The sequence below is a fragment of the Camelina sativa genome, chromosome 16 (assembly GCF_000633955.1).
Source record: "Camelina sativa cultivar DH55 chromosome 16, Cs, whole genome shotgun sequence".
In the NCBI taxonomy this organism is placed as follows: Eukaryota; Viridiplantae; Streptophyta; class Magnoliopsida; order Brassicales; family Brassicaceae; genus Camelina; species Camelina sativa.
Genome location: NC_025700.1, coordinates 1,339,285 through 1,363,285, shown reverse-complemented (window position 1 = coordinate 1,363,285; position 24,001 = coordinate 1,339,285). Strand labels below are relative to the sequence as shown.

Sequence of the window (24,001 nt, the reverse complement as noted above, 5' to 3'; positions counted from 1 at the left end):
TTTGGGTGGACCGACGTAAACATCAGCTGCGAAATGGTTAAGCGTGAACTGAATGTGCTGTAGCGCCGTGACGGCGAAGCTAGTGAAGACGAAGAAGAATCTCTCCGGCCAGGTTGGTAGACACGAGACTAAAAGCGGGAACCAAGTCCAGAAGACTAAGATCCCGGCGAAGTTTAAAGCACGATCTGGTACTTCACGTCTGGAGAAGAGTAAGAGGAACGTTTGGATAAAGAGATTGATCCTTCCGAAGCACATGACCGGGTAATAAGTGAAGTGTTGGTAGCTGACCAAGAACCTCGCCACGGGATCGAAGGTGAGTTTCCGATCGTAGAAGCGTGAGGTTAACGAGGTGAAGAACTTTGTAGAGACGGCGAAGACAGGGATGTGTTGTAGATCTGGATCGTAATCGAGGCTGTTACAAGCGAGATGATGAGCGTTGTGAGTCCATTTCCACCACGCGATCGAGATTCCGGTGAGACAGTTACCGGAGAGAAGCTGAGCGAATCTGTTGTAAGATTTGTTAGACATGATCACGTAATGACCTGAATCGTGGCCAATGTAAGCGCTCTGGATCCATAGGAGACCGAGAAGCGCGGCGGAGATCTGGTGAGCGAAGACGGAGGTACAAGACAAAACGCCGTAGAGAACACCGACGAACATGGCGGCGATGAAGGATAAAGTGTAGAGAGTGACGTGTCCTTTGTTATCGAAGAGACCTAGTTTGCGAAACTCGGCGGCCATACGACGGTAATCGCGGGAGACTTGGGAGACCTCGAAGTCTTTGATGTGGTAACCGGTGAAGAGGTTATCGAGATTGTGCCAAGCTGTACCGGGATGGAATGCGATGAAGGCGTCGGTTACGTCTTGACCGACGAGGTTGAGGATGACGGTGTCGCCTCCGGGGTGAGATTTAATCCAATCGGAAACGTTGTAGACTTTGCCTTGTATCGCGATCCATAGATCTCCAGATTTGTTGTGGTTTTTTAATTCTTCGTTTGTAATGTACTTTTTCTCCGTCTCTTTCGCCATTGACACAACAAAAACCTTTATTGGTTTGGTGCCCAGAAACGGATCTGGGGGAATCGGATTTTGAATCTCTCTCTCTCTCTCTCTTTCTCACACACAGAGCTTATCTCTTCGCTCTTATTATTATCCTCCTCTCTCCTCTCCTTATGTATTTTATTTGGAGAAGGAAAAAAGTGACGTGGCGAAAAGCGTGCCGAGGTAAGTCGTTCTCACGTGTGAGACTTAATTTTTTTGGGTGTAATTAAAATGATTGAGGTTGATTGTTATTTTTGTTTTTTATTTGGGTATTAATCAAAAATGGTAAGAGGGACAATTATTAGAAAAATAAAGAAGTGGTTAGTTACGGTAATTTTAATTTAATAAAGGGGAGGAGGAGGAAACTTAGTGGTGTCCATGGAAATTTGAAAGACAGAGACCACGTGTTCGTTTTCTTAGATATTTTTCTGTACGCTGTCATTGGTTGTTGCCCGTCAACTTCTTAATATTGTTGTGGTCAATACAAAATCCCAATCCTTCTCCTCTTTAATAAAAGAGGAAAAACAATAAAATTTTGATTTTTTACTCTACATTACATTAATATCTTATTTCGTAGTAATGTTTTGTACTGACATGAAAATATAAATTTTAACCTAAGGTTTTCCCATATCATATATTATATGGTTTCATGTGGTTTGTAGCAGCAGTATATTAATGACTTTTGGCATATTCCTTTTTTTTTTTTTTTAATGTAGAAAAAAATTTGTTTGTTAATGCAGCAGCACCGTCCTTGTTGTCTAACTGCTTCTCCAATTCCAAAGACTTGGTCTCAAAGATACACAGCTGTTGTTCTCTTCCATATCTTTTTCTGATTTCTCGTTAACTCATCTCATCTCTCATCCCCCAGATATTTTCCCCTCTCATTCAGATCCCTTTTTTTCTTATATAATTCCAACCAACCAAACAATTATTTGTTTTGTTTTCAAGTGCGATATTTTTATTTTATTCATGAAAGGACAAGAAAAGTCATATACATACATATTTAATACCCTTTTTATTCAATTATATATATAAAAAATACAAATTAAATAGCAAATGGGAGAGAACGTCCTCAACTAGAAATTAAAAGAAGACTTTTTGTTTTCTGTTAACGAACAAAAGAATTACAAAACACACCTAGATACTTAGGGAAGCTAGTTCATCTGTAACCATTCTGTAATGAATTGTTCGACGCTCACTATACTTAATTTCAAAACAATTAAGAGAGCAGCAGTATACATCAGGCATGGCATCGTCCATGACTTTCAAGATGCTAGGAGATATACATCGTGACTTGCATTGGTTGCAAAATGGCCGTGACATACTATTGTTACGAAACGCCACCACAGTTTCTACGCTCTCATACTATTGTTATTTCCTTTTTTGGCTCGATAGCTCTGAAATCTCCTAGCACACACTCAATATGCAAAGTAAGCCCACAGTCTTTACACGTGTAAAACCATTTTTTTTTGGATCTGTTTCTTTCTCACAAATAACACACCAATATGATCTACATCCACTTCCATCTTGATCACCATAACTTAGAGAGAGAAAATGATCGTCCACTCTATGCTTTACTTCATATGGCAATAGCGCACATTTGAAGTCCAAGACGTATCCACAATTATCTTCAACGCATCTGAGCACATGATGTGCTTCTTTGTTGTCGACCTAGCAAACAACAACTCTAACAGAATTGGAATGGAGGGCACAAAATCATCTTCTTCACTTTTAACAGCCAAGCTCTATAGTCAGAATATATTAACAGGTAAGCAAGCTCGTCATCGTCATCATGCTTAGCTAGCTTCAGCTTCACCTGCTCAGACTCTGCCTCCTTGTTGAGATACTTCCGATAGAGAGCAATGTCATCCTCATAGCTGTTCAAAGTCTTGAACCAAAAATTTGCATTTAAGCTACTAAGCTCCTTCAACAAACAACAAACAGATTCAATAATTAGTCACACAAAATCATTTAAGCTTGAAACCAACATCTCCATTTAAGCTTGGAAGTTCATTCAACAATAACAAAACCATTGGCAATAGTCATGGTAGATAATCATCAAATAATTTTGGCTAAAAAACAACAAGATCAAATAACAACGGTTTGCACAAAAATTGTTTGGTTGTATGCCTTGTTTTAAAAATCCCCGCCTAGCACCGATTACGCCCCGCAAAATCGGGGCCTTTCCGTCTCGATTAATGACTAATCCCCGCCTAGCATCGATTATCCGATTATGCATGTCTAGTCCGATTATTTTCTGCTTAATTCCGCTTAATTTTGTATATACCAAATTTTTTTAGAACCAAAGAAAAATCAAACATAAATATTTTTGTTATTTAGGCATTTAAATTAAGAGATTACGATGTTTTACAATAACTAATGTATAACTTTTAACAAAAATCATAAAATTTTCATTTAAAATGTTTTTATGTGTTTACCATAATTTTAAAGACAATACTATAGTTTTATATTTTATTTAATATTTTCCTTTTAACATAAACAGAATTATACATATATTTAGTACAATATATTTTTATTTTATTGTTAATTTAATAAAATAACCCTAAAACTAGTCTCCGATTAATCTCTGTTTAATCTCCGATTTTCTCGCTTGGCGCTAGGCCCACCTTGACCGCCTGACTAGCGCCTAGCGATTTCTAAAACACGAGTTGTATGTTATTAAAGTGATGATTAGTAGTTTCAATTATATAATATACTCCGTCTGTAGCATTTTAAATGACCACTACAAATAAAAAGGTGTACCACACATCACTTATTTATATATTTGCATCAATTATAACAAATGATGTTAGTTTTTGTTAAGATTCTAACAATCGATGCTACATAGTTGTAGCATTTGTTTGTAATTGATGTTAAAATTGCTCACTTGTAAACAATTGATGCTAATATTAGTTAGATTTTTTTATAAATAAATATTATTTGTAAATTTGCTAGCATCATTTTCTAGTAATTTTTTTTATCATTTGGACAATTGATGATAATATTTGTTTTGTATTTTTTTCCTTTGAAGTGATGAAAATTAAGATAAATTAGTATCAATTTAAATTAATTGATGCCAATCCCCCTTTTAATAAAAGGGAAGTACACAACTTAGTTTTTGTAGACTTTATATTTTTAATAAATGGTTACAAATAGTTACAAATAGGTTATACATAGGATAAACATTAATCCATATAGCAAACGGTTACACCTAAATATTCTAATTTGATAATTGATATATCTTTGGTAACAAATAAAATATTTGGTAATAATTTTTAGTCCTATATCATATTGTTTCCAAAAAAATTTTAAACACAATATTACAAATTTAATTTCCACAGATTTAATTGATAAAGCACAACGTTAAACAACTTATTAAAGAGGATAAAAATATACTGTAAATTCATTATATTTAAAACGGTTCCTATATAATAAAACGAAAGTACACAACCTTTTTTTGTAGACTATATAATTTTTATAAGTTGGTTACAAAATAGGTTATAGATTAAATATAGGTTGGTTACAAAAATGTTATAGATTAATTGGTCAATATACACTTAAGAATATCCCACAGAATCCTCTGAAAGAGAATATTCTGATGATTTATACAATTTCTAAAATATAATCTTTATTATTGGATGTATTGTTACAAAATATATATTGTTAGGCATAAAAAGGAATAAAATCTTGGTAATTTATCACACTTAATCATGATTTTCGAGATCTTATTGTGCAGTTAAAAATAAAATCTTACCTAAGCACGGGTCATATTAAAACACTTCACCAAACATGTTCAAAAATTAAAATAAAAACAAACAACAAACATAACCATATCTCATAAATAAAATTACAAAATTAACAATACAAACTTACAAAATAGATGTTATTTTCAAGCTGTCATATTTAACATATGATTTTATTGCATAATATTTTATCTAATTTTTTTTTAAAAACAATCATATAAATTATATTTTATTCTAACATTATAATATAAAATAAATTATGCAATTTCAACCTGTACTCTAGCACAATTCATATTCTAGTTAATTAAATATGGCATCACTCATTGATTCTAAATAATTTTGGTATCACTTATATTGGTACTATTGAATCATTTCCCATATGATTTTAATATATGATTTTATTAATCATCTAGAAAGCCATTCCGGACAATATTTATATTTATAATTAAATCTAAATAATATGTTAATTTTTTTTTTTTGCATTTGCATTTGTTGGACAGTGGCTCATTCGATATATCGAGCTATTTCTTAATTCTAAAAAGGTTTAGTCTTTTACTCTTTTTCCATGTAGTATTCCAAAAAAAATATATATATAATTAGGTTTAGGCTTTTCTTGTTATTGTTTGTCTTTATTTAATGAAGACTTTACCCCTTGACTCTGTTTTTATTTTGTTTGTTTTCAAGTGCGATATTTTTATTTTTATTCATGAAAGGACAGGAAAAGTCATATACATACATACGTATTTAATACCCTTTGATTCTCTTATAAAAAATACAAATTAAATTAGCAAATGTGAGGGAACGCCCTCAACTAGAAATTAAAAGAAGACTTTTTGTTTTTTTGTTAACGAATAAAAGAATATATATATTTTTACAAAACGCACCTAGATACTTAGCGAAGCTAGTTCATCTGTAACCATTCTGTAATGAATTGTTCGATGCTCACTGTGCTTATTTTCAAAGCAATTAAGAGAGCAGCAGTATACATCAGGCATGGCATCGTCCATGACTTTCAAGATGCTAGGAGATATACATCGAGACTTGCATTGGTTGCAAAATGGCCGAGACATACTATTGTTACGAACGGCCACCACAGATTCTACCTCCTCATACTCCTTTATTGTTATTTCCTTTTTTGGCTTGATAGCTCTGAAATCTCCTAGCACACAGTCAATATGCAAAGTAAGCCCACAATCTTTACACGTGTAAAACCATGTTTTTGGATTTGTTTCTTTCTCACAGATATCACACCATTATGATCTACATCCACTTCCATCTTGATCACCATAACTTAGAGAGAGAAAATGATCGTCGACTCTATGCTTTACTTCATATGGTAATAGCGCACACTTGAATCATATGGTAATAGCGCACACTTGAAGTCCAAGACGTATCCACAATTATCTTCAACGCATCTGAGCACATGATGTGCTTCTTTGTTGCAAGCACTGCAAACTCCTCTTGGTGATGTGTAAAATAAGTGATGAGGATGACTTTGATGTACAAATGGCTCGGTAACTGAAGCACATCCCAAATCTATTCCAGGCCGAATTAAATCGCTACGATATCTGAAACCATTGGAACATATTCCACAAGCCTCACAATTAAAATAACCACTTATGCCGTCAAGATGATACAAGTTGTTACTTACCATATGCTGTTTTCGTTTAGGCATACTAGCGCACATCTCATGGAGCATGTAATCACAACTCATGCAACTGTAAAAAGGCTGGTGGTGATTGATAGGATAAGCGCATGCCTTGCAACTCCTCCCCTCAATAAAGGTACCAGACTTGTCGAGTCTTAGCTCATGACTTTCATGCAAGAAATGTTGTATTGTGTTTTCATCAATCACCTTGAATGGTTCGATATCTTCATCTTCTTCCGGTTCATCTTTCATCTCTATTCCGTCCCATACATCCTCTCTAGTAGCGCATTTGGTATGGTACACGGAGTCGGACACTTCTTACAAGAATAACCCCCGCAAGCCCAATCCATCTTCTTTTGACATACACGACATATTGAATTCACGACACCAATAAGAGAAGTGCGAGAAACGCGATGATCATGGCGGTTTATGTTGATGACCCATGGGAATCCAGAGCAATCATTGTGGGCCGTGAAATTGCATGGGAGACAGACATATGGGCTTCGATCTCCATAAAGACCGCAAGTGGTGCAAGTAAAAGAGATCATTTGAGGCATAAGGGTGAGTTTATGGTCATGAGTGTTTAGGTCGTGATGGTAGAGTGGTGGTGGGTTAAGAACACAGTGCAAATCCAAGGTAAAGTTACATGTGGAGCAATGATAATAGGCTTCATCAACTAGCTTCTTGCAACACAAGCGACATTTGTCATTGGTATACGCAGGTGGTTCACCATTGAAGAGTTTTAGAGGGTGTAAAGGGTGGGAAGGATGGTTTACCTCCGCAGCATACTTCCCGCAATTCACATGGAAGGTCAAACGGCATTCAAGACATTTGTAGGGATGTCCATCACCATCTTCTCCGCAAGTAGCGCAGGTGAAGCTGCTTTGCCACATCTGTAGCTTGAGTTTATGGTTATGATTTTGAGGAACATCAACGACCTTCGGTGGTGGGTACTTGGCACAATCCAAATGAACTTTTACACCACAGCGGATACAACGATAATGTTTGATATCTTCCATGAACTTTACTCCACACAAACCGCACCTTGAAAGGAATTTTAGATAACTTGTTCCAAAAGTCAAAGTGCTGCCACACGTGTGAGAAGGGTAGTTGATCTCTCTAGGGGGATTGCTGCATCTCTTGTGAGCGTAAAAATCACATTGGCTGCAGTAGTAGCCATCACTTATAGATTGGAATTTGATTCCGCAGCAGTTACCCATCCGTGCATCTTTCAAAGGCTTCATCAAATGATCAGGGTGAATGGGTAGTTCCACTTCCATAATGTCCATTGCGTATATTATTATTACAAAGAGCGAAGGTGAGAAAGAGGGGAAAACATAAAAGAAAGAAAGAAGCTAATATGCTCACTCTCGCTCTCTCAATTTTGGGATTTGATTTCTCTTATTTCATGTAATGAAGATTAGTATTAGATGACAATATATATAACCTTCTGCATCCGAATCTAAAGAGGGATGGTCTTTTTATACATTCCATTGAACAGAAAGCAATAATCGTGTTTTTAATTAATAGTTTTAAAGATCAACTGTATCTATTAAAACTAAAATTTAGATCATCTAAACACAGCTAACCAAGCATCCACCAATTTTATACTAGTTCTAATGCCAACGAAGCACGATTTACATGGCCAAAAGTATTTCTTAACAGGGGTTTAATTTAAATTGTCAACTAATAGCTGTTGCGTTATTGTCATCTAAATAACAAATTGTATAATGTCTAACAGGCAACCACTAACCATCCATCATTTTATATTGTGCTAAAGTTAAGTCTGTGTTTTTTTTTTTTGACTTCGTCTAAGAACAATATAACAAGTAGCTGCGGTTTAGTAATCTTACTGTTCGAGTTTTCTTTTTATATATAGTTCTGATCATATTTTAAATATCAAATACATCTTTAATTTACCACTTGAGAACTTTTAATATATATTAACATTTTTGAAGTATATTTTGTGTTATACTCTTTTAATTTTGCTTATTAAAAAAAATTATTTACAATATTAATCTTAAAACAATTGCCTAAAAAACAATAACTAAAACCACAATAATATTCTGTTTTCCTTTTTTTTTTTTATAAAACCGAGATTATAATATTAAGAACGATATTAAGAACCAAAATCCTAAACTTCCCAAAAACAATGATAACAATTATTCATTTTACTTATAAATCCTAATCTTATTAATCGATATTACTATTTTGGTTTAGATGCAATATCAAATTCATTAATTAAAAATTCATTAAAGTCTAAAAAAAACCTAACAAAACCTGTATTGACCCGTGATATGGTATTGTACAAATTTATGAATGAGCATTAAAACATACTTTTAGAGGTAGTGATGTTGTTTCTTTTTTCCTAAGAGCTATATAAAATCCAAGAGAATAAATATATCTAATATAAAAATTTCTCAATGATCAATATTTTTGTATTCACAAATGGTTAGATTATGTTTTTGAAAACTAAAATTAGATTATACACTTAGTATTGTTTATATAGTGAATATTGTGTATAAAAAATAAGTTTTAGCCAATTAAATAGTTTGTTATTGTTTCCTAACATTGTTGAAACAATAAATAGAATATGTTAAATAATTTCAAGAAATAATGAGAGATTCTAAAAAATAACACAAATTTAAGTTTTTGTTTCAAAACTAGCACACATTCTTAATTGTTCCAAATTTAGCACAAGTTTAATTTTTAGAAGAAATTATCTAAATAAAATAAAAATATTAAATAAAACAAAAAAAGGAAAACGCAGCGTAGTCACAAAACCTAAAAAATTTCAGATGAATTTGAGAGACTCAGAGGAGGAGAGATAAAGCAACGGAGTGTACGTACGGGGAAGAAGTGAGGATAGAGAGGGAAAGTGAGGATAGAGAGGGAAAGTGAGGCTAGAGAAGGAAACATTGATGAATTTTGAATAAAGCAGCGAATGAAGTTGGAGATGATGCCACCATTGACGCCATTAATCGCAGATGGGAGTAAGAGTGAAAGAGAGAAGGGTATTCGATGGGGTTTTCCGATGGGGTTTATCTCAATGTTTTAACTCATCACTTCTCTCTCGCTGTAACACTTCTTCAATCTCGGAGTTTAAATTCACGGTAAGATCAATATTTCAGATTTCTCGATGTGAAGATTAATTCCAGATTTGATTCTTAAGTCTCATTGATTTGTCCGATTGAAACCTATTTTGTGATTAACTTGCTTTTCTCATTTTCAAAAGTTTTAGCTTTTCAGTAGATAGGATGATTTTTGATTTGGGTCTCTCAATTTCCAAACTGGCGAGCCTACACGTACTTAGTGCAATCTGATTGATTTTTTTACTTGCTCATGTTTCATTATGTGTCGATTATGCGTCGATCTTAAAGTAGATAGATGCTTAACATAATTTCATGGTACTTTTTACAGGTTCTGATTTCTTAAAATTGACTATGTTCATCAAATGACTTTTTTTAGATTCTGATTTCAAGAAAAACATGTCTATTACCTTTGTTTGTTATATTGTATTAAACATAGTTACCTTTGTTTGTTTATCCAGGAGATAAGCCGTCCCGTAGACCCTACTAGCCCGCCGCTAGCTTGCTCCCATAGGCCCTAAGCTGGCCCTGCAGAGCATCGATCCTAACCCCTCACTGTGGAAATGAACTATTCATCCAAATCCACCAGTAGGAACTATTGATCTGCAGGTGAATTGGTGACAGCTTGTATACTGTGGGAAGGTTGTTAAAGGGTGGGGACTATGGTTCGAGGAACGCCTGACGCACCTATAACCTACTGGTGGATTTGGATGTCCACAATAAATGGTTAGGATCGATGCCCTGCAGGGCCAGCTTGGGTCCGTTGGGACGGCTAGCGGGAGGCTAGCATGGTCCACAGACGGTCCATTGGGACAGCTAGCGGGGGGCTAGTGGGGGCCGCGGGACGGGTTGTCACATATCTTAGTTTTAAAATATATTTATTATTATTAAATTAAATGACTTAGATATGCAAATATTTAATCTTAGTTTTATAAATAAAATTCAGTTTTATATTTGTCCAAAATAGTTTGTTATTGTTTCCTAAGATTTTCGAAACAATAAATAAAATCTGTTAAACAATTTCAAAAATATTTTTTATTATTTTATAAACCAATATAAATTTTTATTTTTTTAGTTATTAAATTAATTATAATGTAGTGACATTTTTTGTAATATGCCACATGGTAGTATGGTTAAATTTTAACAACATTGCTTAAATAAGTATATAGAGATGGAACCATTTTTAGGATCATTGAATCAAAAATTAAATCAACAATCCATTAAAATAGGAAACAATACCTAAGTAACAAATTTGAGCTTTTAATGCTATCACTAACAATAAGTATGATATTAATACATACAAAACTAAATGGAATCTAAATTAAATATTAAATAACTAATCGAGATTTTTAAGATTTCTAACTTGCTCGCTAAGATTTATTCTGTTAACCATGACTACCTCTATAAATAATTTGTAAATAGAACAACTATTGTTATCATCATAGCAATACAGAGCTCACATTGTTTTATCATAAAACAAATCTTTCTCTCAGTTTTGATTTTTTTTTAAATGGTCCAGTTTGTATAAAATATATGTTTACTATATGTGAACAAGATAATGAATACAAAAATAGAGAAGCATTAGTTTAAATTCTTTTTGTTTTTTGTAATAATTATACTAATTCTTAATCTTCTTTTTATTTGGTAAGGATTATAATTCTTAATCCTAAGTAACGTTGATTTCAATTGGGTTTTGATTTTATTTCCTGTAACAATTATAATTTTTAATCTTAAACATTATCCTACAAGGATATACTACGGGAGAAATTTTATTTCTAATTTAATATAAATATTTGTATAAAAGTTTTATATAAATATTTGTAAATATATAAGTTAGTGTGAAACAAAATTTACAAGCATTCAAATTTAAAAATTTGTATATGTTTTATTCAATTCTTAGTCAAACCGTTTAATTATACCATATAATTTTATTAAAAATTAAAAATAAAAAGAAATATTAAAGTACAACAATATTATATGTGGAATCCCCTTTGGCCCAGTGGTCGGCATAGAGTTCATTAATGCTTCTACACCAGAATGTCTGGGGTTCGAGCCCCGATACACCAAAATGTCTGGGTTCGAGCCCCGAGTAATACAATTTATTAATTGTGCAGATTAATGGAGGTAAATTTATAGACGATTCCCAGTGATGCGCAATTATCGTCGTTCGCCGTGATTCTACATAGAGAAGGAGATGTCCATCAAGAACATGGAGCAGCAGAGCAAGAGTGTACGTAGTAAAATCTAATAGGGTCAGAAGGAATTGCCCATGGTAGAATCATATGTAATAGTTCTCATAATTTGCAATCAATAATAAATCCATAGTTAAAAAAAAAATAGAAGGTTATTATATAGCAGGGCGGTTATCAACAATAATATAGATTTAAAATTTTATTAACTCACTTAGATTGGTTTAATCCTAGAATATTGATATTAGACTCTTTGAAAGTTAACATATATTAAGATTATGGTCCATTTACAATACCTAACTATAAACGTACTTTCAAAAATAATATAAAAATAAATGGAATGTTTAAATAAGAAGTATAATTAAATATTTTCATCCAAATACTTATCTTGAAACACATATTATAAATTTTCATGACTCTAATTGCAAAACTAAAATATTTGAACTTAAATTATAAATGTTAAATATTTCAACCAAAACCCAATTTATATTCCAAACTAGAAAACCATATTTTCATCTGAAATTAATTAATAATGTATAACTGTTATATGACATATGAAATACCACCAAAAAAATAAAACATAATTTTATTTTTAATTACAAAAATATATTCCGCTGTACACCGCGGGTTAAAACTTAGTAAAATTAACAAAATACATAACCTTTATTAAAGATGTATTTGTCAGAAAAACATAATTTCATGATTTAAAAAAAAACTTTTATTGAAACAATGACTCTCGTCCGGAGAATGAAAACCGGATTAGAGGAGAGATCTTGATCGCCAGTTATGAATGTCCAAAAATAAACTACTTGGTTAGGAATACGCATCAGAACTCAGAAGCAACTTACTCATACATCATTCGTTATTTCTTTCTCAGTTAAAGCTTTTCAATTCTTTATACTATATAGTGTTGATGATACATTATACCAACCGTTAGATTACTATATAGTGTTGATTCTTTATACCAACCGTTAGATTACAATGCATTCCGAAATATTACAAAAAATTTAGGATCTTTAAAGCAAGAAGGCACTAAGTGTATACCTGTGAGTACCGAGGTACTTTTTGTCAAAGCATTTCATAGAGCAATAATAATAGACACTAGGAATTTCATCTAAATAATAGCCAGCGAAGACTTTCAAGATGACAGGAGATATGCAACGACACTTACATTGGTTGCATAGTGGTCGAGACATACTATTGTTGCGAACTGTCATAGAACGTATGGCTTCAATGAGAACCTCTGTCACGTCTCTTTCTGGCTCGAGACCTCGGAAATCTCCGAGCACACAATCGATATGCAAAGCTGTCCCACAATCATTACACGTGTAAAACCATTTTCTTGGATCTGTTTCTTTCTCACAGATGTCACACCAGTATTTACCACTACTCTGCTTTTCACCGTAACATAATGACAGAAAGTGATCGTCGACTCTATGCTTCACCACATATGGTAATCGAACACACTTGAAATCCAACACGTACTCACAACTATCTTCAACGCATCTGAGCACATGAGATGCATCTTCGTTACATGCACTGCAGACTCCTCGTGGTGATGTGTAAAATAAGGGATGAGGATGACTTTGATGTACAAAGGGCTCGGAAACTGAAGCACATTGCGCGTCTAATACATGTTCACCAGAGTAGTATTTGAAGCCATTGAAACATACCCCACATGCCTCACATTTTGAACAATTGTAACGAACTTGAGATAGAATATACGGCTTATTGCTTACCATATGCCGTTTCCGTGTAGGCAAGTTAGCACAACTCTCGTGGAGCTGAAAATTACATAGCATACATTCGTAGAAGGGAGGGTCATAGATAGGATAAGCACATGCCGAGCAAATCTTCCCTTCAACAGAGTAACCATGATTGTCAAGTACAAGGTTATGCTTATCATGGCAGAAATGTCGTATTACGTCTTCATCTATCACCTCGAATGGTTCAATAGGTTCATCCTCTTCAGGTTTGCCTTTCATCTCTTCTCCGTCAGATACATCTTTTCTAGTCGCACATTTGGTATGAAACACAGATTTGGGACATCTCTGACAAGAGTAACCCCCACAAGTCCAATCTGTTTTCTTTTGACAAACTCCACATACAGAATCCACAACACCAAGAAGAGAAACTCGAGAAACGCGGTGATCATGACGGTTGATGTTTATGACCCATGGGAATCCAGAGCAGTCATTGTGGGAAGTGAAATCGCATGGAAGACAGACATATGGGCTTCGATCTCCAGTCAGCCCACAAGTGGTGCAAGTGAAAGAGATCTTTTTTGGCATAAGGGTAAGCCTATGGTCATGGATGTTTAGGTCTCGAAGATACAGTTGTGGTGGGTTCAGAACACAACGTAAATCTAAGGTAAAGTTACATGAGGAACAATGGTAAAAAGCTTCGTCAACAATCCCTTTTCCACACAAACGACATTTCCCATTGGAATGAGCGGGTGGTTCACCGTTAAAGAGTTTTAGAGAATGTAAGGAGTGGGAAGGGTGTGTTACCTCTGCAGCATACTTTCTACAACTCGCATGGAATGTCATAAAACACTCGTAACAATTGTAAGAGTATCCATCACCATCTTTTCCACAAGCAGCGCATGTGAAGTGGCGTGGCCTCACTCTAGGTTGAGTTTATGGTCATGGTTCTGAGGAACATCAATGACGTGCGGTGGCGGGTATTTGACACAATCCAAATGGAATCTTAGACAACAAGAGCGACAATAGTAAAATTTGATACCATCCATGATCTTCTCTTGACAAAAATCACATTTCAATTCTTTTCTAGAAGTATTGCTGCTTGTAAGAACAAGAGTGATGTTGCACTTGTGAGAATGGTATTTGATCTCTTTAGCAGGGCTGCTGCATGCCTTGTGGGAGAAGTAATCACATTCAGTGCAATAGTAGCCATCACTTATAGTTTCGAATTTGATTCCACAACAGTCACCCATCCTCCCATCTCTCAAAGGTCTCATCAAATGCTCATGAATCGGTACTTCCACCTGCACATGATCCATGACATATGTGAGTTTATGGTTACGGCTGTATAGGTCAGATGTGACGATATATAGTGGTGGTGGAGCTTACCTCTGCCTCGTATTTGCCACAATTCACATCGAATGTTAAATTGCATACATGACATTTGTAAGAATATCCATCGCCATCTTTTTTGCAAGTAGCGCAGGTGAAACAGCTTTGCACCATCTCTAACTTGAGTTTATGGCCATGGTTTTGAGGGACATCAATAACCTCCTGTGGTGGGTACTTGACACATTCTAAATGGAGGTTTAAATCACACATTTGACATCCACAACTATTGATCATGTCCCTGATCTTCTGTCCGCATGCACAACATCTCGGAATATTAATATTGGTCCTAAGAAAAAGTTCAGCCTTGAAAGTTTTGGGAATATTACTGCATATCTCGTGGAAGTAAAAATCACGATTGTTGCAATCACTTTTAGCTCCGTCTTTTCTTCTGTATATACGCGTCCATCGTTCTTTAAAAGGCGTCATCACATGATGGTGAATTCGTAGTTGCCTATCCATGACCTACGGGAGTTACAACGACAAAACTTATGTAAATTGTACAATAAGGGGCGAAGGAACAAAATAAATGAAAATTTGAGTTACATACCTTTGAGTTCATTTATATATCGTGATGGAGATTCGTGTAGACTGTAGACTGTAGGTACTGAATGAGATCTAAAAAGAAATCGGTCTTATAGAACCAATATAAAGAGAGTAGAGCGTTGGGAATACAGAATAATTCTTTTTCTATTTAATAGTCAATTACTAGTTACATTATTGTTGTAATATATATAAGAAATTTAAGATCTGACACGACAACCACTACCACTAACCCATCTACCATGTCATCTATCATGCTAAAGTCCACAGGCAGGATTAGATTTGTAATTTAATTTTTGGTATCGTGAGCAGTCGATGTGGTGTTTTCTTCTGTCACTTGAATTTCATATATGACTAAAGTCTTTCGTATAAGTTTATATATTGACTGACTTATTTGACTTGTTTACGCTGGTTAGGAACTTCATATAATATATATGACTTAGTATGTTTCAACAGATGGAACAATGATCTCACAATAATGGACCAAGTGAAAAAAATAGCTCTTACATAGGCTTCTAACCTCTTTTTTAGCAAGTGTTGTTTGAGCCATTTCAATTCTTGCCGTGCCTTGTCCCTTTCTTGTTGTGTTTCTTTCAAATCTGTTTCCAACCTTTGCAAGGATTGCTCCATTTCATCTTTTTCCGGGGAAGATTTCAGGCTTCTCCTAGTTAAATATGGAAATCGCATAAGAAGGAAGGAAGGATAAAACTTTCCCCACATTTAATGAAAGCAGTGCAACATGTGTTTAAAATAAAGTCCCTTCTGGTATAAGAACCTTGTCCACACTAGGATGCCTAGTCAGAGCCTCTGTGGCGTCAGGGAATACTTTGCTACTGGTTGGCTTCCTCCTGCTCTATTCTAAAGCAGCTTCTAACTCGCTTCGTTTCAACTATCAAGTGATGAAAAAAACAGATCAAGTTCAGTTTTTAAAATTCCAAAAGGCAAAGTAGACACTAGACAGGCACACAGCTAGAGAATAACAACCTATTTGTGTGCAAAACCCATTCAGCAGTATGAAACACAATATATACCTTTAGCGAGCTTTCGTTAACTTCTTTTAGATGTTCCATGGCAGTTCCAATAGCATGGCTCTCCCGACCATTCAACGTGATATGAAAGTAAGGCAAGTGAGAATACTAGAATACAAAAGAAGCACCCAAGCTACTAGTAGGTAATATATACCCTGTATGTAGAGATTAGCTGCAGATCTCTCTTAACTTTTCACGCTCTTTGGCAAGCTCCATAGCCTGAACAGCTGCCAGAGATTTGGTTCAATCTTCTCGCATGTCTGCAAGGTCCTAAAAATTCTCAATTGAACTCCACATAGCTCTCTCTCTCTCTATCGGTGTGTCTAAACGCATACTGTAGCATCCATTAATTAACACAATCGTTACGTTTTAAAGAACAGATCACTCTACTCGTCGGAGCATTTATTATTAATGGGCTTTTAAACCACGAAGGCCCAATACGTAAATATGAGTCGTCCAAATCCAAAGAAAGAACCAACCAACGGCCCTTCGAGTCTTATTAAAGAGTTACAAGTCCATATTTAACACTACACACTTGTCCTTGTTGTTGTGAGTTCAAAATCCACTTGGATTGTGCCAAGCCAAGTGTCCACTATCGAAGGTCACTGGTATTCCTCAAAACCATGACCAAATAAACTCGAGCTAGAGTTGATCATGGAAAGCTGCCAGTAATTTGGTTCTATCTTCTTGCATATCTACAGTTTCCCCCCTTAGGATTTAGTAAACTGATTCATTAGCTTTTGGATCATTAGAATGCATATTATTTCGTTTTCCAGGCCATGGTAAATCAAGAGGATAACATGTTAGCAATGACAACCAAATCCGAAAGTTAAAAGGAAACAATTGATGACCTAGATCACAAACTTACAAATTGTTTGAGAACAAAAAATCTCATACAGAATAAAAAATTGTTGAACAAGGAAAAACAAAAATTGTAGTCAAAATAAAAGAAATGAACGCCAAAGGAAGAATATATTTTTCTTTTTCTTTTCCGGGCCAAGTAAAAACACAAAAGATACAAAGGAAAACGTCAAGAAAGTGGTTGCTTCACTCTAAAGTCTCCCTAACCCAGCTTTGCCTTAAGGGAAGCAACAGGAAGCTTAGAAAGAACCTTCTCATCAAACACCATGTAATGTTTCTTCAGCTCCTTCAACGTCTTCTCTGCCACTGGATCTACCTTGTCCTCGTGTTTCTCATACAGCATTGGTACTGTATGCAACACCACAAAACCTGTTTTTTTCACACACACACAGTTTAGATTCAACAATCGAAAATATGCAGTTTTTATACATTTAAAACCTTTTTTATCGGTATAAGTAGGTACTTACATATGTATATCAGAGTCAAGAAGTTGAACCAGTTGCCCACAACAGAAATTACCCACAGTCCAACAACCACCTGACATACCAAATACATACTAGTTCTTATCACAAAACCCATGATACAAAACGAGGATATATCTCATAGTCAGGACTCAGGAGGGTTCTCATATGTACATTGAATAAGTTCTTAGGCATAACAAGTGGAAATATCTGCAATAACAAACTGAAGATAAAACTTACCATCAGAAATTTCTTCAAGTCCCTTCCTAAGGCAATGCTCCTTAGGGTGACAAAGGCCTGGTTCAGCTCGTTTCTCAGTGCAGAAGCAATCAAAAGGAAATGTTCCTCTTTAACACTGATTTCAGGAATTTTAGGTGGAGTCCTGGACATAAAAGAGTTTTAGAACATTTCAAGCAAATCAAAGAAAGAGAAACATAACTTGATACATGATTAAGGCAACAAGAAAAATAGCTTACTTGTTCATAAAGGCATGAGCATTGGACAATAAAAACAGGGCTGCAAGAGCGAATATCAAAATGTGACACACAAGACTCAAGAAATGATACTCAACCAGTTCAAACAGAACCCATATCGCCGTGGCTACACCAAGAACAGCAGCTGAGAGCTTTTTGTCCCTCCACAAGAACACATCAGCCGCTGCAAACATAATTTCAAACAAAAAAACATGTAAAACTAAAAGATTAAGTCACTGCATCAAACCACATAATCAATCCAAGGTTAAGATGCAAAGTTTCAGACAGCTCGCATTGTAACCAGCATTTGAATCAGATACGAGATCCTCCTCATATAGCAGATCAAGCATCGACAAAAAGACGATGAAAAGAGGAAATAAAGAGAGTGAGATTAGAATGAAAACGTACGTAAACCACCACCGAGAACCTTATGAACAGGCTTCTCTCTACCAAACAAACGATATATCTTGGCCTTCAAAGCTGAGGGAGACTCTGGTTTCTCGTGCTCGGAATCAGACGACGACGATGAATCGTGACCATGGATCTTCTCCATCAGAGATTCTTCCGTCGGCATAGTTTTCTCCAATTCTTCTGCCATTGTCGTCTTTTTTACTTTCTCCGATTTCGATCCAACGTGATGAGAAAGGAAACGAATGGTACTGAAATAGCTTTATTAGGCTATTTTTATGCACGACCCTTAAGCTTCGGGACCGGAACCACAAAGATACGTTAACGGCGTTGGTCTTTTCGAAGAAGAAGAAAAAAAATAAAGAAAATGAATCTGACGTTAACGTTTAGTGCCTTGAACGTGGAGGCAACGAACCAAAGGATCCAAAAAGGCTAGTGGCCTGGTGCGCTTTTTTTTCACTTACATACCTTTCATAAAGTAACCGACAAGTCTAAGGAAACTCTGTACACGTGGCGTTCATCGGATCACTGTCGAATCATATCGACGGCTCTCACTCGTTTTTCATAAAAGCAGTGGACAAAACAACGTCGTGTGAGAAGAGACAAGTCTCTATCTAACTTAGGTCATCCCCAATGGGAGTTTTAAGGAGGAGGTTTTAAGAAAAGGTAGAAAAAAAATAAAAAGGAAAAGCTCCTCTTATTTAGTATACTCGATTTTGGATTAGACACTGTGACGTATCCGGCGCATGGTTGGATAAAGAGTTTTATTGAGAGCAATTTTTTTTTTTTGGCATTGTGTTCTTTCTCTTCCTCTCTCTCTCGCAAATCTCTCAATCGGAGAAGACTGGAATCGAAGGAGATTGAACTGGAATCGGGTCTTGTTCCCGGACTAAATTCTGGTCAGTATGAGGAACACATGAACCATGGAGCTGGGATCTATGCTGTTCCTGTGCATCAATTTGGAGGACATGTCACTGGTCTTCCTTCAAATTATCTTATCCCTCTCACTTACAATGTTCCCATGTAAGTAATTCTTTTCAATCTCCCATGGTTTTGTTGGAGTAGCCCTCAATACTCGATCATGCCATTGCGTCTTCATAGCTAGAAGAATTAAGGAGTTTTGTAAACCATTGTTTAGTTCAAATTACTGATGGTTTCGGCTTCAGATAAATTAATGTGTAGAAAGGTATAGGCTTGATGGGGGTTGATGGTTTGTTTTTTATTGTTTAGCACTAGACATCGCACCTTGCGATTTTGCAGGATAAAGAAGCAGAGAAAGAGGGTGATGGTTCAAGGAGAGGGCTTCGGTTCCCTGCAAATTCTCCACGAACACGAACAAGTACTCTCCTAACTACAAAATTGAACCTATTTGTTGGGTTTGATTAGAACAATTTTCTGTGTAGCTTTCTTATTGTCTCAAAAAATTGTGCAAGCTTCATTGTTTTGCTTATGATTGTTGTTCTGATTTAGCTGCTCAGTTGGTTTTATTTTGTTGCAGGCTTGGCTTGATATTGTAAGTCTTTTTTTGCTTAGCTCTGTTGCAGACAAGACTTAACAAATTGGTAGAGACTTTCACACCTCTTGCTCCTTGTTCTGCTTAGTTGAAGCTCTCCTGCAGCCTACCCAGGCTCTGATGCAGTTCCAGGTATATTGGTTGCTATACCTCTCTGTCCTTTTTTTTAAACTCTCTTTGTTTGATGCTATTTTATATGATATGATTGTAAAGTCAACTCTTCTTTAGTGTGTTATTGAATTTACAAAGTTTGCATGTTTTCATCTGCAGCTGCTGTTTGGCTTGTCTCGTTTTGCATATTAGTTGTATTTAGAAGTAATCTATTATTATTCACGGAGACATGAGATTTCGGACAAGTAGTAGTTCTACTTTGGTTCAGGATATAATTATCTCTGCATCTCATTCTCTGTGTTTTTTTTTTTTTTTTATTGTGTTGCTTTCAAAACTTAGCGATTTGTAGACCTCTGAAAACATATGATATCTCTGATGGCGAGGTATAACAAGCTCTACTAAATCATTCTTTCTCATGTTGTGTTGTTATCTGCAGATATTCCATCGCTGAAGGTGAGACCTTTAGAGCTACCAGAATCTCATGTGTGTGTTGTTGTTCTTTGAAATCTAAATGGACTTGGTGCCCACGCCCAACCACACTCAGCAATGGTTCGTGTTTCAGTCTGATGGTTCATTCATTGTGAGCCCAATCTTCTTGTGTACTTTGTCATCTTGTATCCAAATCTCTGTTTGGTAATCATTGTATCGAGAGAATACAATTAATTTGTCTAATCTCTGTTTGGTAATCAACAGTTTGCTTTGTTGATCTGTTCCATATTTTGTTTCTTTTGTCTCTGGTTTTCACATTCTCCATTGTGCCAAAGATGCAAAGACAAAGGGAAAATTTTCAAATGAAGATACTCAAAATTATAACCCACCATTGGAGAGAAAAATTTTAATTAAGAATCCTAAAGTTCTTATTCTAGTAAAAATACATAATATAGTAATTGAAAATTATAAGAACTCCAAAAATATAACCTCCCATTGTGGATGCCGTTAGAGTCTTTCTTCTTCGACCAATTATGAGAAATTTAATGGAAGTTAAATCTAGTATGGGGGCGTTCTTTTTTTACATTCTTTGACTTCGTTGGCACTACTGTAACACTTTATTTATTTATTTTAATACACAACAAAATTTTGGGATCAAATTGCTTAGAAAACATATTGTTAAGTCAACGCCACCAATATTTAGGGACATTTTATGTTCAAATCTCAAGTTCCAACTATTTTGTTCCCATCTTTAGAAACATTCATCTCCGACAATTAATCTTATGTAATTTGATTATTTACATATTTGACTTTATTATAGTGTAGTCCGAATCTCGATTAGAACATAAGAAGATGAATGCAATCTCGATTATACTTTTTAATACAAGACAAAGAATATGTAAAGCAAATCAATCAATTAGTATATATTATTACTATATGATACCAAGGTAAAAAGATATTATAATAAACGCCACGGAGCAACAAAAAAGGAAAGATTTATCTTCTGGATCTTCTCCGATCGGCGGCGTACTGAGACAAGGGCACAACTTCCGACAAAGGGGTTGACTGAGGTGTAGTTTGCGGCGTCGGAAGTGGAGAGTTCCGGCAGACGGGACAAGAACCATTTAGCTTAAGCCATGCGTCAAGACAATAAACATGGAAGTAGTGTTTACACTCAGGCATCATCCTCAACATCTCTTCTTCCGTATACTCACATAGACAGATCGAACACGTCGTATCTCTTCCTTCTCCGTCGTGGAATCCATCACCGCCNACAGTTTGCTTTGTTGATCTGTTCCATATTTTGTTTCTTTTGTCTCTGGTTTTCACATTCTCCATTGTGCCAAAGATGCAAAGACAAAGGGAAAATTTTCAAATGAAGATACTCAAAATTATAACCCACCATTGGAGAGAAAAATTTTAATTAAGAATCCTAAAGTTCTTATTCTAGTAAAAATACATAATATAGTAATTGAAAATTATAAGAACTCCAAAAATATAACCTCCCATTGTGGATGCCGTTAGAGTCTTTCTTCTTCGACCAATTATGAGAAATTTAATGGAAGTTAAATCTAGTATGGGGGCGTTCTTTTTTTACATTCTTTGACTTCGTTGGCACTACTGTAACACTTTATTTATTTATTTTAATACACAACAAAATTTTGGGATCAAATTGCTTAGAAAACATATTGTTAAGTCAACGCCACCAATATTTAGGGACATTTTATGTTCAAATCTCAAGTTCCAACTATTTTGTTCCCATCTTTAGAAACATTCATCTCCGACAATTAATCTTATGTAATTTGATTATTTACATATTTGACTTTATTATAGTGTAGTCCGAATCTCGATTAGAACATAAGAAGATGAATGCAATCTCGATTATACTTTTTAATACAAGACAAAGAATATGTAAAGCAAATCAATCAATTAGTATATATTATTACTATATGATACCAAGGTAAAAAGATATTATAATAAACGCCACGGAGCAACAAAAAAGGAAAGATTTATCTTCTGGATCTTCTCCGATCGGCGGCGTACTGAGACAAGGGCACAACTTCCGACAAAGGGGTTGACTGAGGTGTAGTTTGCGGCGTCGGAAGTGGAGAGTTCCGGCAGACGGGACAAGAACCATTTAGCTTAAGCCATGCGTCAAGACAATAAACATGGAAGTAGTGTTTACACTCAGGCATCATCCTCAACATCTCTTCTTCCGTATACTCACATAGACAGATCGAACACGTCGTATCTCTTCCTTCTCCGTCGTGGAATCCATCACCGCCGACGACGACGGAAGTGATATCTTTAGTGAAATGGAATTTAGGGTAAGAGTTGATGATTGAGTGATCAAGCCCTCCAACAACGACGTTTCCGGACTCAAGATCGTCGTCTTCGGCTACGAATATGATTCTTGGAACAATTACGCTACGGTCTCTGAAAGATGAGTTTGCGGTTGCGGCGGAGGCGGAGAAGCGGAGGCGTGAGGCGCGGCAGCAGATGTAAGAAGAGAGGATGATTGTGGAGATGAGAACGAGGAAACCTAGAGCTATGGCTATGGAGTAGCCAAGGCCGAGGCTAGTGATATAGGTAGGGATAGGGACTGGAGGAGGAGGAGGAAATACGGCGGAGGCGGTGTATGAGGTGGTTGACATCTGATGGTGAAGAAAGAGGTTAGGGCCATGTGGGAGTGGCGCCGAGAGATAGAGAGAGAGAGAGATGGAAAAAAAGAGTGATGGAGATTATTTTAGTTTGAGAGGTGGGTGGGGAAATGTAGCTACGGCATTGAATACAATGTTTGGCAAATATTAATAGCTTTGCATTAATTAGGTTTTCTTGTTATAGGTTTTTGTGAATAGTGACTTCACTTAGTAGTGGACCAAGGATCGTCAATTTTTGTAACGTATTTGACGCAAGTGCTTGACCCGTATGACATTGACATATGTGATATACTTTGTTCTTGTTGTTTACCTTAACTATTTCGTTTCATTTTATCAAATCAAGCAACATTTGTTTATACACTACGACTTCTTCACTTCACTTTGTTGTAACAAAAGCAAAAATAATAACTCCGTTCCGGGACTCGAACCCGGGTCTCTCGGGTGAGAGCCGAGTATCCTGACCAGCTAGACTACAACGGATTTTGCTAAACAAATATAAAATAGTCTAAATATTCTTAGTAATTGACTGACATTGTTAATGATCTCAGTGTCACTATCGCTCACCTGTAAAGTTCTGCAACGTACATGGACATTAATTGGAAAGGAAGCTCAAAATTTAAAGACTTTCTTTGTTTATTCTCTATCTTTTACTCAAATCAATTCTCAAAAGATGGTACAAAGAAGAAAACCACAAGTCACAAATGCATCGACT

General features: G+C 35.5%; 4 protein-coding genes, 2 long non-coding RNA genes, 1 other non-coding gene and 1 pseudogene across 14 annotated transcripts in view; 1 reads left to right on the top strand and 7 right to left on the bottom strand.

Moving 5' to 3' along the window:
• The window catches only part of LOC104749205 (delta(8)-fatty-acid desaturase 1-like), an 8,455-nt gene extending 7,318 nt beyond the window's left edge, over positions 1-1,137 (bottom strand). The window contains exon 1 of one of the 2 annotated variants that reach the window (XM_019238555.1): positions 2-1,137. In XM_019238555.1, the coding sequence (XP_019094100.1) occupies positions 2-1,029 (1,028 nt within the window). In that variant the 5' untranslated portion in view covers positions 1,030-1,137. The remainder of the gene's footprint in view (position 1) is intronic. The other variant, XM_010470795.1, reaches the window with a different exon arrangement.
• LOC104753220 lies at positions 2,394-7,721 on the bottom strand (annotated as a pseudogene).
• Positions 12,686-14,732, bottom strand: LOC109124950. The gene is given in 2 exon segments (XM_019238020.1): positions 12,686-14,324; positions 14,327-14,732. Coding segments are annotated over 2 exon segments (2,004 nt in total). The 3' UTR covers positions 12,686-12,726.
• LOC104749204 lies at positions 15,848-16,684 on the bottom strand. Its single transcript, XR_002035852.1, has 3 exons — positions 16,377-16,684; positions 16,121-16,234; positions 15,848-16,009 (listed from the first exon to the last, which is right to left on the bottom strand). It is a non-coding gene; the product is annotated as an uncharacterized LOC104749204 (long non-coding RNA).
• Positions 17,317-18,943, bottom strand: LOC104749203 (reticulon-like protein B6). Its single transcript, XM_010470790.2, has 5 exons — positions 18,577-18,943; positions 18,172-18,352; positions 17,936-18,077; positions 17,702-17,771; positions 17,317-17,603 (listed from the first exon to the last, which is right to left on the bottom strand). Exons 1-5 carry the CDS (start codon positions 18,764-18,766, stop codon positions 17,437-17,439), a joined length of 750 nt encoding a protein of 249 aa, XP_010469092.1. The 5' UTR covers positions 18,767-18,943; the 3' UTR covers positions 17,317-17,436.
• LOC104749202 lies at positions 19,222-20,931 on the top strand. 6 transcript variants are annotated; one of them, XR_761343.2, is made up of 4 exons: positions 19,222-19,599; positions 19,837-19,915; positions 20,075-20,221; positions 20,637-20,931. It is a non-coding gene; the product is annotated as an uncharacterized LOC104749202 (long non-coding RNA). The 6 variants fall into 6 exon arrangements; XR_761342.2 differs by having other exon boundaries at positions 19,807-19,915; XR_761345.2 differs by having other exon boundaries at positions 19,807-19,915; positions 20,055-20,221.
• LOC104749201 (RING-H2 finger protein ATL68-like) lies at positions 21,479-23,415 on the bottom strand. 2 transcript variants are annotated; one of them, XM_010470789.2, is made up of 2 exons: positions 22,881-23,415; positions 21,479-21,867 (listed from the first exon to the last, which is right to left on the bottom strand). In XM_010470789.2, exons 1-2 carry the CDS (start codon positions 23,281-23,283, stop codon positions 21,626-21,628), a joined length of 645 nt encoding a protein of 214 aa, XP_010469091.1. In that variant the 5' UTR covers positions 23,284-23,415; the 3' UTR covers positions 21,479-21,625. The 2 variants fall into 2 exon arrangements, with proteins under 2 accessions (XP_010469091.1, XP_010469090.1); XM_010470788.2 differs by lacking the exon at positions 21,479-21,867 and having other exon boundaries at positions 22,492-23,413.
• TRNAE-CUC lies at positions 23,698-23,769 on the bottom strand. The gene has a single exon. It is a non-coding gene; the product is annotated as a tRNA-Glu (tRNA).

Coding starts and splice junctions, on each gene's coding strand:
- LOC104749203 (XM_010470790.2), bottom strand. CDS start 18,766: ATGGCAGAAGAATTGGAGAAAACTATGCCGACGGAAGAATCTCTGATG. Junction 18,078..18,171: donor GCTCATGCCTTTATGAACAA/GTAAGCTATTTT, acceptor TTTTATGTCCAG/GACTCCACCTAAAATTCCTG. Junction 17,604..17,701: donor CTTGACTCTGATATACATAT/GTAAGTACCTAC, acceptor TGAAAAAAACAG/GTTTTGTGGTGTTGCATACA.
- LOC104749201 (XM_010470789.2), bottom strand. CDS start 23,283: ATGTCAACCACCTCATACACCGCCTCCGCCGTATTTCCTCCTCCTCCT. Junction 21,868..22,880: donor CCACGACGGAGAAGGAAGAG/ATACGACGTGTT, acceptor GAGAAGGAAGAG/ATACGACGTGTTCGATCTGT.